The 17,167-nt window shown below is 41.5% G+C and overlaps 1 protein-coding gene across 1 annotated transcript in view; it reads right to left on the bottom strand.

The window, feature by feature from the left end:
- USP44 (ubiquitin specific peptidase 44) overlaps positions 1 to 17,167 on the bottom strand; it is an 802,083-nt gene that overhangs the window by 33,380 nt on the left and 751,536 nt on the right. Inside the window, exon 6 of the mRNA XM_044087634.1 lies at positions 16,032 to 16,237. Coding sequence (XP_043943569.1) covers positions 16,032 to 16,237 — 206 coding nt within the window. The remainder of the gene's footprint in view (positions 1 to 16,031; positions 16,238 to 17,167) is intronic.

Here is a 17,167-nt window from a genome sequence, read left to right as displayed (position 1 = left end):
AAGATCATTAGATGTGGGGGGAGGGCAGCTATCTGATCCCTTGTGTTGAGTTGCACGCCTATGAACTCCAAATTTTGTACTGGATAGAGGTTGGACCTGTTCATGTTTATAGTGATGCCCAGTGTGGGAGCTAACTGGAGTAACAGTCCTTGGCTTGGATTAGTTGATGCTTTGTGGGAGCGATTAGGAGCCAATTGTCCAAATATGGAAACACTTGGAATCCTCTGAGCCTCAGGTGAATGGCTACAACTGCCATGCATTTGGTGAACATCCAGGGGGCTGTGGTGAGACCAAAGGGCAGTGCTCCGAACTGGCAGTGACTGGCTTCCAGCTGGAAGGGCAGACATCTCCTGGAGCATCTGTCTATTTTGATGTGATAGTACGTTTCTCCTTGAGATCTACTGAGCACATCCAGTCATTCTTGTGCAACAGAGACAGAATGGACTGAATTGTAACCATTTTGAACCTCGCCTTCTTGACATGTTCATTTAGCTTGCTGAGATCCAGAACTGGTCTTAGGTCCCCTGTCTTTCTTGGCACAAAAAAAAAAAAAAGGGGGGGGGGTTAGGTTCTGAATCCTCTTTGTTCATCTGGGACCTCCTGGATGACTCTCTTCTGCAACAGCTGTTAAATTTCCTGTGCTGACCGGGTGGCACGTTGGAAAGGGGTTTGGACTGCGAAGGCAGAATGGAAAAGGTAATAACAGTCTCTGGATATCATGCTTAGCTCGCAACTGTTTTGGGTCAATTGTGTCTAGGCTTCGAGGAAGCTAGTCGATCCCTGAATGCATCCAGACTTGGACAGTCAGGCAGTGCTTCAGGAGTGCTAGCAGGGTTTATCGGAAGAGGGTTCCTGAAAGCCTTGGTTCTGCGGACCCTATCTGTCTCTAGGGTGGCGTCTGCTATCAAAGCTTCCTCCTCTGCCTCTGGAAGAGGGTTTTCTGTGCGGGTCCTGGAAAGCCCCTTGGGATTTACGGAAAGTACAGTTGTGTACACTTACCATAAATGTAGATGTTCGAGTGTATTCACTGTTGCAGTCATTACATTTTGGTAATCCAGCTGGCAGGTTGCCCTCAGTCGGCCTGAATTCCAAAGTCTTGGGTCCTGCGTTGGGTGCTGTCGCCTCTTCCCTGACGTCAGGGGTATAAAACATGCAGCCGACGCCATTTTCTTCAGTTTTTCTTGCCCCAGATGTCAGGTGCCCCCTAAAAGGGTAGCCAAATTTCATATATATATATATATATATATATATATATATATATATATATATATATATAAAAGTAGATGTACCAATATAAACTTTACCTTCATCTACAAGCAAATACACCACATAGGTTGTATAAATCAGAGAAGGAAAGATAAGTTCCAGTAGAAAAAAGGGGGGATGGCGGGTGGGTAACCTGGACTGCAACAGTGAATACACTCAAACATCTACATTTATGGTAAGTGTACACAACTGTACTATGTTCTTCGTGTTTCACTGTTGCAGTCATAACATTTGGGTAGAGTAATCCAAAAAGCGAAATCTCTCCACTCAACTGATAAACAAGCAAAAAAAAAAAAAAAAAAGAGAACCAAGGAGAAAAAGTACTGCCACTTCTTTTATTACGTTTCCACACACCAAAAACGTTATACCAAAAAAACCGTTATGAACGCCTTCAAATACACTTGCGTTTTTGTCCCAATAAGCATGGACTTCATCAGATAAATACCATTTCATCTCATTTGTCTTTTATACAACTTCCCAAACTGAAACCCAATAAAAACCTTTTATTTCAAATGCATTAAGCAAATCAAGTTCCACCTAGTTTATTAATAATTAATGATAAAACAATTCATTTTTCATTTAAAATCAACAATTCATTAAATCATTCATTCATTTTAATACCTTATAATTTCATTTAAAATGTTTTTTTAAAAACAATGTATAATATAATATGTAATATATATACTTTAAAAGTTTTTTATTATTACATTTCAATGATGCATTCTAACAATAAAATAAAAAAAATGTCCCAAAATTTCATAGCAACAGTGCCATCTTCTGTTTTTATTTAATATTGCACTTATTGTGTTTTTTCTTTTTACATTCTAGTTGCTCTTAATTTTAATAGGGGTAAAATGGTAATATATTCATTTAATCCATGGGGCTTTGTTCGCTTCCAGGGTTAACTGCCACCACAATTCCCTGTAACCCACTATTTCCTCCCAGGGGTCTCCTCTAATATCACATTTAACCTGATCCAGGACAAAGAAACAAAATTTATATCCCTCACATACCTTGGAATGTCTAAACAATGCATTAGTCTCTTTCCCCTTTTTTATGTCGTAAATGTGTTAATATATTCTTTTCTTAAGAGTTCTCTCTGTCTTGCCCACATAAAAGGAAAAACATTTTTCACAAATGGCAAAATATACCAGGCCTCTGGAGTCACAGTTAAAATATCCCTTACTAGTTAGCCAACGTCCCCTGCTCTCCAAATAAATTTTTTCCGCATTCATTATGAATTCACATTGTCTACATTTCCCACACCTAAAAGTCCCTATTTTTTCCTTACTATCCCTTTCACCTTTTCTGTACAAATCATTTTTTGTCTCTAGTATACCTTTAACACTAATGGAATTCTTAAAAACAACCTTAGGTATCCTTTGAGGGAGTCCATCCAAATCTGTGAGGGAGCCAAATTTCTCCCATTCCTTTTGAAATTTTGCCTTAATATTTCTATTCAATGCATTATATTCTAATATAAGGGCTTGCTGGAAGTCCTCCCCTAAATCTACCCTCTTCTCATTACTAATATTTGTTCCTTCTTTTTCTCCTAGGATGGGCCTACATTTGTCTATTCTCCCTCTTTCCACTTCCATTCTTAAGTTTCTAATGAACTTCCTAGGGTACTCTCTTGCTAAAAAACATTCTTTCTAATAGGTCACATTCTTTTGTAAAATCTTCATTGTTACTGGTCATTCTTGACCCTCTGACAAACTGTCCTTTCACTAGATTTCTCTTACAATATATTGGGTGTGCACTATTAAAATGTAAAAAGGAGTTTACATAGGTAGGTTTCCTATAAACTCTAGTTTCCAAGGTGTTATTTACTTTAAGAATCTCTATATCCAAATATTGGATGTTTTTTTCCTGAATTTGTAGATGTAAATCTAAGGAAATCAGTTGTTCCCCCTATATATTCCATAAATTCCTCCAATTTGTCTTGACCCCCAGTCCAAAAAATTATTATGTCATCTAGGAACCTTTTGTATAACTTCCAATACCTCACAAAATTGGAATTGAAAATATACTTTTCTTCCCAATTTGCTAAAACCAGGTTTGCAAAAGTAGGTGCACAGGCCGCACCCATGGCAACTCCTTGTATTTGTTGAAAAAATTCACCATTGTATGCCAAAAAGTTGTTCTTTAACACTAAATCCATTAAGCCCGTGCACACAACTTTTTCTTCTATTGTCAAAATCTGGTCCCTAAAAATTTCTTCTCCAAACATTTGTATACCTGCCATATAAGGAATAGACCCAAATAAATCTACTATGTTTATCGTTACAAATAGTAGGTCTTCTGAATATAATTCTGGCCCCAATTGCCTAAGCAAGTCCCAGGAATCTTTCAATATAGCTTGCTTGTTAACCCATATATGTTTTGTTTTAACATCTACAAACTTGGCTAAGGGGGTAGTTTTTGACCCGTCAGCTGAGACTATTGGTCTTAGTGGGGGGTTCATACTATCTTTGTGAATTTTCGGTATTCCGAATACGACAGGTATTTTAGGTTTTTGAACTTTTAAATATGAGAGAGTCTTCATATCTATAACATTCTCATTCACCATATCTTCCAAAATCATATCTATTTTCCTGTAAGCTAAATTAATTTCATTTCTGGAAACAACTGTATATTTCATTTCATCCCTCAGAATTTCATTCATTTTTCCTTCATATAGAATGACATCCATTAATACCACACCCCCTCCCTTATCCGGCTTCATAACTCTAATATCTTGGTTATATTTCAATTCTTCTAACTTATTTTCATCTACATCTAAGTTCTTTTTATATCCAATTCTCTTCTCAGCCTTTCTAACTTCTTTTTCCATAACACACTCAAAATTCCTTAATTGTGTGTGGATGGGGGGGTTAAAGGTGGATTTTTTTACCAGTGTCTTTTGTTCACCTTTTGTAATATTCTTATTTTTCTCTTTGTCTTCCTTATGATATAGTAGTTCCATATTCATTTTCCTTAGAAAGAGTTTTATATCTAAAAGTGTTTTCACTACATTACCCTTAACATATGGGATAAATTTAAACCCCTTCTCTAATAAACTAAAATGTTCCTTTTCTAATTTGATGTTACTAAAATTGTAAATAGTGAATCCATTCAATACATTTGTACTACCTATTATTTCTATAGGGGGACAGGATAATGTAGTTTGTTGGGAGGGGGGGATATTGTCTCAATACCTCCCCCTTCTCCCCCCCTCATATAAAAATTTCCATTATGTCTCCTTTGTAGGCCCAGATCCCTTCCTTCCCTTACTAAAGGGGGAAATTCCATTTCGTATTCATCTTCAGTCCAACCTTCAAAAACCTGTTTCTGTCCAGGTTTATCATATTGTCTATCCATTTTCTTATAGTTATTATAATTATTATTACTACTGAATGTTGGTTTCGGATAACTAACATGATTTTCATAATCTTGTATATCTCTTCTTAATTTCTTCATCTTCCTATCCACCAAACTCTTGCATTTTACATCAATGCCATCTTTTAATTTAAAATATTTATCTCTCTCTTCTCCTATTTCAAAAATTAAATCTTCTTTAATACATGCATCAAGTTCATCAATCTGTTTCTGTATGTTATCTAAATTTCTATTATTTTCTTTAATAATTAATCTAATAATATCTAAGCCACATTTATTAAATACATCAATCAATTCATTGTGAAAAGTGGAACCAATCTGCACATTATTTGGATATTTCCATGTTCCTTTCGGAACAATGCTCCGATTTATACATTCTTTTGAATAAGCGTTCTCTATAACAATGGTTTTATATTTATACATGAGTTTAGAAATATTGTCCAACTTTTTGCTGTAAGAATCCGAGTTCTTAGCCCCTGAATGGGCGTCACAATTAATTTTAAAATAATATTGTTCTTTTAACCAGTCATTCATCTCCTTATACTTGAACATATTGACAGTACCTGGATTTAAACGTCCGTTGTTTTGTTTACTGCCTTCGTTTAAATCCACTGTGTCATCTGGACTAGCATCACAAAAAATCCCTGGCGTTGCTGCGGGGTTAAAGCTGTAACCATTCGGTTCTTCTAGGTTGCTGGTCGCGTACTCAGCGCCAATGAGCTCCCTTTTCCGCTTGTGCATTTGTGAGCTATACCCCTTATCGCCGTTTCCATTTATACAGCATGCCTTCGCATCCTTGTTTGCCATAGTTTTACATAGTGGTGTCAGTAAGTCAATAAGTTCTGTTAATTGTCCTATGAGTTTTCTAGACTGGCCACAATCCTCACTTCCAGTACTTCTGGTCAGCGCCTCCTTCTCCATAGCGTCGCCAACGTCAACTAAGTAATCCAAAAAGCGAAATCTCTCCACTCAACTGATAAACAAGCAAAAAAAAAAAAAGAGAACCAAGGAGAAAAAGTACTGCCACTTCCCAAAGCTATGATTGGGTGGCTGGAGCTAAACAGTATTAGGAGCGGCTAAGAGGCCCTTCAGAACTGCAGTGGCAAAGCCTGCCCTGGATTTAGAGTAAAGTGGCAGATGATAATGCTTTGTAAAAGTGTGCACTGAACTCCAAGTAGCAGCCTCTAAAATGTCTTTGGTTGCTACTCCTCTGAGAAAGGCTGCTGAAGTGGCTGCAGCTCTGGTTGAATGTCGCCTAATGCCCTTAGGCACTGCTTGCCATGCTGTGAGTAGCAGAAACAAATGCAGTAGCCTATCCACTTAGAAATAGTCTGCTTGGAGATAGCCTTTCCTTGTGATCCTGCAGCAAATGCCACTAGTAATTGCACTGACTGCCTAAATATTTTAGTTTTGTCCAAATAGAGTCTAAGCAGTCTGTGTACATCCAAAGAATGCAGAATTCTCTCCCCCTTGTTCTGTGGATTTGGATAAAAAGTTGGCAAATGAATAGTTTGGTTAAGGGCCACACTGGACACCACCTTAGGCATAAATGTTGGGTTTGTCCTCAGAGAGACCCTGTCTGGATAAAAAATGATAAAAGGTTCCACAGCCATGAGAGCCTGTAGCTCTGACACTCGTCTTGCAGAAGTTACTGCTAGGAGCAGAGCCGTTTTCCAAGATATAAACTTTATATCAGCAGTAGCAGCTGACTCAAAATGAGGTAGGGTCAGTTTTTACAAGACATAATTGAGGTCCTATGCAGGTATTGGTGATCTCCTTGGAGGCCTTACATTTTTGGCTCCTCTGAGGTACTGCTTTAATAAAGGGTGAGAAAAAATTGGTGGCTATATTGTAATGAGACGAAATCGCAGAGGCATGAATTTTAATTGATGAAAAAGATAGGCCTTTGTCCAGCATCTCAGTTAAATATTGCAAAATCTGAGGAATATTTGGTACAGCTGTATCAGTTCCTTGAGTTTGATTCCAAGTACAAATTCTCTTCCATTTTCCTGCATAGGATTTTCTAGTACTAGGCCTTCTGGCTTCCAAAATGGCATCCATCACAGCTTTACTGAGAGGTGTGCTTTGTATGGCTACATTATCCGGCATGCTGCCAGGTTTAGAGTCCTGAGTTGGCTGTGCAGAAACTGATTGTTTTGCTGGGACAGTAGATGAGGTATTTAAGGTAAGGTCCAGGCTGGACATTGAGACAAGTTCCTTAAAATTGGATACCAGTACTGGCGGGGCCAGTCTGGGGCAATCAGAATCATTTTTGTTTTTTCCTGTCTGACCTTTGGAAGTACCTTGGGGAGGAGAGGCAGTGGAGGAAAGGCATATACGGATAGGTTTTTCCAGTTGAAAGCTAGGGCGTCCACTTTCCATGCTTCTCTGTGAAAAGTCCTTGTGCAGAATCTTTTTAGTTGACAGTTGTGAGGAGAGGCAACTAGATCTATGTCCAGGCGTCCCCATTTCTTTGTTATCATGCTGAAGACTTGTGGATCCAGGTGCCACTTGTGGGGATCCATGAGGTTTCTGCTTAGATCATCTGCCAAAGTATTTTCCTTTCCTGATAGAATTGTGCCTGTAGATGAACTTGGTAAGTCAATGCTGTGTCCCATAAAGCCATGGCTAGTCTGCAAAGGGGATAAGAATGTGTGCCCCCTGCTTGTTTATGTACCACATGACCGTGGTGTTGTCTGTCTTTATCAGAAGTTGTCCCAGATGAATTAGGTCCTTGAAGGCTGTCAGGGCATTTGAACAGCTAGCATCTCTTTTTGATTGATATGTAGATGCATTTGGTTTGTGGTCCAGGTGCCCTGAATGCCTCTTCCTGCCATGTGTGCCCCCCAGGCGTAATCTGATGCATCCGTTGTTAGGTTCTGCCTGGCTGGGGGTAGTGAGAACGGCTGTCCCTTGTTTTGGTGACAAGCCTTTGCCCACCATCGAAACTCCTGTTGAAGGCAGGGAATGAGAGTAATCATTGTTTCCAGGCTGTGGCAATGTTGTGTCCAGACACTTTTTAGGTACCGTTGAAGTTTCCTCATATGCAGTCTTGCATATGGAATTAGTAGGATGCAGGATTCCATGAAGCCCAAAGCTTGCAGATAACTGGGCCTTTGTTGCCATTCCCTTGAAATAGGTAGTCAGTTGCCTTTGTTTGTCTGGCGTGAGAAAAGCCATCTGGGCAGTTGTATTTAAGCTTGCACCCAGCAATATTATCTCGAGAGAGTACTAGTTTTGATTTCATTTCGTTGACTGTGTATCTTAGGCATGTTAAAAGTTTTTCCACAAATGCCAGATGCTGTAGTAGAATGTCCTTGTTCTCTGCTTGAATGAGGCAGTCGTCCAAGTAAGGATATATCTGTATTCCTCTTTGTCTGCAGAAAGCAATTACTGGTGCCAGGCACTTGGTGAAGACCCTGGGCTCAGCAGATAAGCCAAAGGGCAGTGCAGAGAATTGGTAATGTTTTGAGCCAGCCTTGAATCTGAGGTATCTTCTGCATACTTGTCTGATTGGGACATGCAGGTATGCCTCTTTTAGGTCTAAAGTCACGAACCAAGCCTTTCTGCCCAGCATGGGCAGAAGCTGCTGTAAGGTCAACATCTTGAATTTTGGTATATCCAAGAAAGTGTTTAGAATAGATAGGTCCAGTATTGGTCTCCATGCTTTTTCCTTTCTGGGTACCAAGAACAGTCTTGAGTAAAAACCTTCTCCCTGCTCTTGTTGTGGCACTTGCTGAATAGCCCCCATGTCCATAAGGGATGAAACCTGTTTTTGAGCCTCTGCCCATTGATTTTTTGGCAGGTCTGGCCAACCGTTTGCCCTTGGCAGGGTATGGAAGTGAAACTTGTAGTCTTGTGACACTATGTCTAGAACCCATTTGTCCTGGATTATAATGTGCCAATTTTGTGACAAAAGTGCTATTTTTTCCCCCTAAGGTTGCTGCCATAAGATAAGTGCTTGGTGCAGGCAGGGGGAAGTCATTGGGACTGTTTCCTGTAGGGTTGTGATTTGTCTTCTCCACTTTTGGAGGTAGAAGCACCCCATTGCTTAGACCTGTACGAACCTTGCGGCTGGGATCTGCCTCTAGGGCATCTGGATCTGCCCCTTTGAGGTCTGACACTGGAAAGGACCAATTCTTTGTAGGCCAGTGTCTGCTAAACCTAGGTGGCTGTACTTGTAAAATATCTTTGACAGTTTTCATAGATTTAGCTTTGTCCTCCATTTTCTCACCTCTTCTGCCTTAACACCAAACACGGTATCATGCTGTAATGGTGCATCTAATAATTTAGCTTTGACATGATCACGCAGATTTTGTTCCTTCAACCAAGCATGCCTTCTAATTACAGAACCCGTCACTGCGGCCCTGCAGGAGGACCCCAGAGAATCAAAACCACATTGCAAAGTATGCTTTCCAACTTGTTCAGCTGCATGCAATAAATCCTGCATTTCTTTGTTTTCTGCACATTCTGAATTTACCAACATTTTCTGTTTATTGCTGACATTTGAGCATATGAAACTGGCAGTTTAAGGCCCGTATAGCCAAGGTAGCACATGTGTAAATCTTTTTCCCCCATCTATCCAGTGCCCTAGAATCTCTGTCAGATGGGGTAGGGTTTTTTGCAGTGGAAGCCTTAATCCCCTTGGGACCCATGAGAAATAGTTTCTGGGTCTGCAGCAGGGTTTTTAAAAAGGAATTTATGAGAGTCAGGAATCCTGTAGTATCTGTCAGGCTTAACAGGAGCTGGAGGTAAGGAGTCAGGGGTCAGACTGGACTCTGAAAACACATCATCAACAATGTCTAACACAGGTGGAATAGCTAGAGGCCTGTGTTGAGGCAGTAAAAGGAAGTCCCTGAGTCTCTTCTTATATTCTGAATAATCTTGGCTTTCCCAGTGGAAATGCTCCCTCATGGTATGGCAAGGTTTCCCCAAAAGAGTAGCCCTCAGGAGGAGAGTCTGAAGGAATAGATTCTTCAGCATCAGAATCCTCATGGGGGGAAGTGAATATTCCTGATCAGAAGAGGAATCAGAGGAGATAGAAACCTGATCTGAAGATTCATAGTCTGTCTCTTGCCTGGTCTCTTATCAGGAGGGGGATGGGAACCCCTGATCAAGGTAATTAAGTCTTCGGCCATTTTGAGCATTTGTTTTTGGGCATGGAGGCCTGTCCATGTGGCTGGTGAACTTGTTTCTTTGCCTTTAAAGGTGCTTTAGTCTTTGCTTTTGAGGCTGTAGTCGGTTTAACATGTAATTGTTTAGGTCTGAATACACCCTCAGAAGCCGATGCCTGCTCAGCGGCTCTGGACCCATCTGAGGGAATAGTCTCCGAGGCTCCAACACCTTGAGTTTCCAGCGGCCTGGCCGACTCCAAGTGGGAGTCGGTAGCAGCCTGCGACTCTAAAGTAGCAGGCATCAGGAGCTGCGAAAGTGCCTCACTGAGAACCGGCGAACCTGCGACTGGCTTAGGAGAAGCTTCGTCGTCGGTTTTGGACCTCGGTTGCCTGTCTTTTTCCTTTTCTTTGTGTTTTTTATGAACTCCGGTAGTCAGACGGCTATCCGACGACATTGTATAATTAAATCTGGGCCCAAAATAGCTTAATAGTGCATTGGTTAAATCTAGCACAAAACTGACAATTTGAAATGTCGTGGTCAGGGCCTAGGCAAGGAATACAGTAAGAATGAAAGTCCTTATAAGGTATCTGCTTCCCACATGAAATACAATTATAAACTTTTTCTGACATCGTCTGGAGTAAGAAAATAAGTTTCCCCAATGGGATACTTAGCTTTTAATGAAGACTTCGGATCTGAAACTTGAAAACGAAAATCTCAGTAGTCGGCCGACTGGCCGGGACTTGCGAACTGCTTCTGCTTCGGGCACCACGCGGCAAGAAAGACTGAAGAAAATGGCATCGGCTGCATGTTTTATACCCCTGATAACCTGATGTCAGGGAAGAGGCGACAGCACCCAACGCAGGACCCAAGACTTTGGAATTCAGGCCGACTGAGGACAACCTGCCAGCAGGATTACCCAAATGTAATGACTGCAACAGTGAAACATGAAGAACATCCATATCTTCTTACTCCTGCGCTGGTTCCTGGAGAACCTCCTGGGGAGAGAAAACTTGACTCAAACAGCAGAAAGGGTCTTTCCATCCTTTTTGTTGTGGGTAAGAGTGTCGCTAACCAATGGCCCAAAGAGAGAGGCGCCATCGTAAGGGGCATTGACAAACAATGCCTTAAAGGGTTCTACAAAATCAAATAGTCTCATCCAGGCATGCCTCCTTAGGGAAAGGCCTGAACCGGCTACTCGCAAGGTGCCCTTCGTGGTATGGGAGATCAACCTCATCGAGGAATTGGTGACAGATGGAAGTGTGGACAGCTTGGGCGCAACTTTCTTAAGTACCTCCACAGGCATGGACTCTGAGAGGGATGCTGACACTTCCTTAATCAGATCCCTCTGCAGTTGAATGAAATGAGCCAAGTAGTTTAGTGACCCGAGCTCAAATGTTTTAGAGACGTAAATGCACTTTCTGATTCTGTCCAACACTCTGGACTCTTTGTTTGGCAGATGGACATTAGCAGTTTCTTCTGCCAGCTCTTTCTTGGTGGTCACTGCCACATTATAGCATCAACCAAGGGACCCTTACTTCAATGTCTCCTGCCGAAAGAGGCACTAAAAACCTATTGGGCCATTTGGGAATAGGCTTGGTGGTGTCTGGTTCCTTCCATCCATGTCGAGATATTAAATCCATGAGGGGATCTGCTGGGGGGAGGAGGGTCACCCAGGATGTAGATGGGCCCGTTCCGAATGCCTCCAAGAGAACTGACTCCTCAGAGGAAGGGGGCTGGGCAGACTATCCACCCTTCTGCTTTAGGATCTCCAATATGTCTCCAAAGGAAACATCTTCGGGTGGGGATCAGGGGGACCCTTCCCTCTCATCGAAGTCAGTATCCTCAGTTAAGGACTCCAAGGGGGAGTCCAAGTGCCTCCTTTTACATGCCCTCTTCTGAGGGACTTCTGCAGCTGGGTATTCTGGAGGAGTATTGGAAGAAGGGGATCCCTCCTGAGCAGGAGTATCTTGAAGGCTGCTATGGGTGGAAGACTTGCAGCAGGATGTGAGAGAGCAAGGCCTGGATCCAATGGAGGTACAAGGGCAGATTGAGGAACCTGTATGGTTAAATCTTCAACCCGGTAGAAAACCTTCTCAGCTACCTGAAAGGCCAAAGGACCCAGCAAAGCTCTATCCAGTTCTCCTGGAGCCAAGACTACCGAAGAAAAATGGGACGGACTTGCACCAGATCCATGGCCCCCAGAAAGGATCGGACCCAAGCTATCTAGTGCCGAAGCACCCAAGGGCAGGGAAGGCTCTGAGAAGGAAGGAGCTGATCCCAATCCCCCGGACCCAGCACCAATGCAGCAACTCAGAGACTCACTCTGCTTCGGGTTAGAGCGGGGCTCATCAAGGGCATTCTCGGCATTGAGAAAGGAAATTTCCTCTGCACCAAGACGAATGCATGGCAGTCTCACATGCTCCAAAGTCGGAGGCCAGATTGGAGAAACAGTTCTGATGGGCTGACTGGGATAGCTCATGGATCCGACAGGGGATGGAGCTGAGACTACCCCCATCTGAACCTGGGCCTTAAGAAACCTCCTCATCAACCTTTCCACATCTGCCTTGGACAAACTTCTAGAGGACCTGGATGAAGCTGAGGAGGGCGGCCTGGAGTGTTTAGAGCTGTAGGAGACAGACTGTAAACTTTGTTGAAGCCCTCGGATCTGCAGTAACAGGATGCAAAGTTGGAGCCTATGACTGATTCGGGGAAATGGTGATGATCTCCCCCGGATCCGCGGGAACTTTAGGATCCAACAGGGGAGCCGATTTTGGTGGCTCCGAGGAATCCACCAATTTCTTAGGCTTCTTAGAATCTGGAGTGTCCCTTGGTGAAGCAGGGAGGGACCTCTTTTTGACTCCTTAACAGAAGCAGAGGAGGTAGAAGCCTGGGAAGGGTCTGAGTGTCAGAAGGAAGATGGCCCCTTAAGATAAGTTTGTTCCATCTGTTGGATAAAGCCAGAAGGTTAAAAGCTACACAGATGGAACACACAGTAGTTAGATGATCGGCTCCCAGGCATCATGGTTAGGATTTTTATGCTTACAAGAAGTGCAGCGTTTAAAGCCTGGAACCAGTTTGTCTGACATAGCTAAGACGAACTCGCCAAAAATAATGGACAGTTCAGAACAAACACAAGAAGGCTTTACTCTAAAACTCTAAATATATCGAACACTATCTTTTAACTTTATCTCTATCCTTAACTCTAAAATAAAACCCAAACTTAAACCTGAAGCTGAAAGTTTAAATTGTAATAACTAACTATTACACACACTAGGAGAGAGAGGAAAGAAAAAGGCCAAAGGCACTTACAAGTCACTTTCAAAATCAGCTAACAGCTTGAGAGAGGGGAATCTGTGTTTGAACTTACTCAGCGGCAAACGAGATCTGAGGTAGTTGGGTGGATGAAGGGTATTGTGGGATTGAGGGAGCAGCTTGAGAGTCGGATCCAAGTCTGTGGAAGTGGCTGAACTGTATCAGAGGGTCAGATCTGAGATGCTATCATGAGGGTGAATGAAGGAGACAATATCAGATCATGTGTTGTTCACCATTTGCCAGACAGAAGTCTACAGGATGGCCTCTCCACCTTTATTCCTGCTGCCTCACAAATGTGGACCGCTTCGTATCCTGTTCTGTTCCAATATGTGTGCATTCAGGTCACACATTACCAACACCAATTCATGTTGTCCTGCTTCATCTAGTAGGTCCTGCAACTACTCTCTGAATGCACTCTTTTCCTCACAACCACGACCCTACTTTGGGTCACATGCTGATATTATTAATACTGCCTTATTTTTACACTTTAGTCTGATTGCTGTAAGTATTACCAATTCTGATGACATCCCTCACTGTCTTGTGAAGCCTTTCCCTCATCACAATTCCCACACCATTTCTAACCTGACTCAGAATCACCAGTCATGTGGCTTTGCTGCACTTCTCTTTTATCTTGTCTCCTGGATACATAGGATATCCAGCCTCTTCTTCCCATCATTTCATCCACTTCAAAGTTGCATCCTGTCAGTGAACCTACACGGAGTGCAGTAATTCTTAGTTCATGTTTGACGGATTGACTGGTTTTACATTCAGCTTTCGCTCAACAGGACTATCCCAGGTAACCCAAGCTGGGCAACTAGACACCCAGATGGCCAGTAGTTTACTAATCCAAGATTGCTGGGCTTTATGGAGGACACACATATGCCAAAAGGGGAACATACACCACTTCCACTGTTAGCATGGGTTCTTAGTGCAGGTTGAGTAGGCTCCTGAAACTACTTATCACTAGAAAATACCTATGCCCATTTGGTGACATTAGTCAACATGACAATCACCTAGAATCATAGTTTACACCATTGAGTGACTAAGCTCTGCCATGGCATACAGTATATCTGTGCTCTCCTATCTTGAGGATACTGTGCACCACAGCAGATGGTCTATACAGCTCTTCCCCTATAGGGCTGCATCTAGAGTCTGTCCTGCTGCCCACAACTTCATTCTTGTGTGACTTTGAGATGGAAACACTCAGCATGTTTTTGGGAAGTGGGAGGAACCCCAGAGAGATGCACGGAAAACAAACTCCATGCAGGCATTGGCTGGATATCAGGACTGAACCTTGTACCTTAGAGGAGAAGATCTTAAGGTTATGCCAACCAGTCATCCGTTTCACATTTTCTTCTTCCCAGGAAGGATGCGCTTGCATAAAATGCATCATACCTCTCAAGTGTACCTCATTACGAGGAATGTACCTCATTTGGTGTCTTAAAAAGTTAATGTTCCTCAAAGTTCCACATTGAAGGACTCTGTCACACATTCAGTGCTAGGAATTTTTTTAAGTGAAATCCATGGTAAATAGAAATGAATCATATTAATTCATTAAAAGATCTTCTTTATAAGTAAAACCAGCATTAGTAAGCCATTAGTATGTGTTCCACATTTTGCCCATTTGTTCCACATTATGAGGGCTACTGTTCCTCATTTTGGAGATGGAAGGTTGAGAGCTATGAAATGCATACCCTCATCCTTCTTTGTCTGGGTCTTCCAATGCTCGAGCTGCTTCTCTGGGCTGTAATCAGGGCTTCATCCCTCTATGCCAACAGTTTAGATTGCTCAAAACTTTCAGGTTAGCACAGAGCAACTGCAACAGTAGTATAAACATCTGATGAAGGATGTCAATCTTTTTTGCAACAAAACAGGACATGTTGGAAGGATAAATATGTATCACACAGAGTGCCATTTCTATGCAACCATGTTCCTTGTCACATAAAGCAAACTACTTCTCTTACTCTTTTCAAACGTAATTTGGAAGACTGGATGGGAAACTGTAAATTAACCTCCTGGTTTTGGACCAATGCTCCTCATGGAAAGGGATAACAAGCAGTTGTCCCAATATAGTCCTGTTCTGTCTACCTTTGGGTTACACATGAACAAAATATAAGGGCTAAAAAACTACTAATGGAATCTAAGGCTAGGCTTCTTAAGATGCTCACATAGCAATAATCTAATAAGTACCCATGAACTTATGCTGAAGCTGTAAAAGAATTCTTAATAACACTGCACTAGATAGTGCAGTTAGGAGAATTCAGCACATGTCAGGGATATGGCAGTCTGAAATACCTCTTTTGCAATCCCAAAACAGACATGTTAAAAATGACAAGGTATGAATAAAAAATAAAAAAATAACAGAAAACAATATCACCGATAAACAAAAGCTTCAGTAGTTAGCTGCAGTTCTTCATGTAAACTACAGCCAAGCAAATATTTATTGGTGGTTGGGATTAGATTCCCTAAGCTTCAAGTGCCTGCATCACATGGCTTTGAGGAACAGAATATCAATTACAGTTTTTCATAGGAAATCACCACCAGTGTGGTTTTTTAAATGTGCTCTGGCAGTGATTACTTTAGTTTGGCAGATTTCTCCCTTCTTCATGTTTGTGTGACTATGTAGTTGACATATACAAGTTCAGCGTTTGGGGGTGGGGGTTTGCCCACCTGGAAAAATATTTACAGATGTAGTCTTCACTCTTCTGGTATTTTAGGTATTTGTACTCAGCAATATGATTCATCAGAGTCTTGTGAGTTGGGGTTTCATACAATATTTGCTGCTGATGAGGTAAAACCATTTTAAGCATACTATGCCCCTAAACATGAAAGGCTTAAATTCCTCTGAAGACCATACCATTTTATATATTTATGTCCAGTTCAAGAATAAAAGTTTTTTATCTCTTTAAACCTTAACTGTGATACACAGTCTATCATTATCTTACAATTGTGATGCATACCTCCTCCTGTATTCTTGCAGTATGCGGTATAGTGTCCTGATCCAAATCCCTTTCCATGATGCATCACCACAGCAGCAAGGTCATATGTAAAGCACTCAGGTTTGAGTGAATATGTGGATTCGATGTAGCAGTAAGGTTTCATGTTTAGTACTGGGTTAAATTGCACATGAACTCCTATTTTCTCCCGGTGATTACGTCCTGACCACCTAAGTGACCATAAAAATGAAGGAAGCCATTAAAAAGGGCAGAACAATACTATGACATTTATCTCCAGTTTACACATCTACAATGAAAGTGGAATTAAAATGACTGAAAACATAATTTCTGGGTCTAATACAAGGACATTTCATCTCTACTTTCTTCAATGACTAAAACAATGTAAACTAGCAAGTCAAAATATGAAAGTACAGCAGTATGTGGGTACTCACCATAATTGGAGATGTCTGAATAATAGGAATATTGCTGCAATGTAGTAATATCATATGGAAGTCAACCACAGACTTCAACAACCGCTGGATGTTCCTAGGCCAAGCACAAGGTTACTCTTGCACTGCAAAGATATCAGCCAGATGCACAGGGAAAGTTAACCTGCACCATCCCATGTCCTCTTCCTGGAACAGTGAACACCAAAAAAACGTGCTCAAACCACTATCCTATCCTATCTCACCGAAGGAGCCAAAGAAACACCAAATTAAACACAAAAGTAGCAACAAAATGTAAATTAGCCCCCAAGGTGCCTAATATAGCACATACTAAAGAAGGCAATAAACTACAGCTACCTAATACAACCACAGCAACTAAACAGACTGCTCAACTACAACACAGCTCAGGTTCTCAAAATATGCCCAACAGGTTAAAACAGGACTTTATTACATAACGTGAGTGCTTTCGCATTGCAACAAACTCTTCTTCAGACATCAATTAAAACCAAAAAAATGTAACATTTAAAAGCTGTATCAAAATCACAGGCAATGTAAATGAATAAATACATTGATTGGCAATTAACTACAGCACCTTACGGTAAACCAGTCACACTGTGTTTAGATCTAAAATGCATTAGGAAGTAAAAGCTAGCAAGAAAACACATAATAAAAATTTAGTAAAAGACATCCTAAACTGTAACGTAATGTAAACAC

Source organism: Protopterus annectens, chromosome 11.part0, assembly GCF_019279795.1.
Source record: "Protopterus annectens isolate FY-2018-M chromosome 11.part0, PAN1.0, whole genome shotgun sequence".
Taxonomy (NCBI): Eukaryota; Metazoa; Chordata; order Ceratodontiformes; family Protopteridae; genus Protopterus; species Protopterus annectens.
This window is presented reverse-complemented; position numbering and strand designations above follow the sequence as displayed.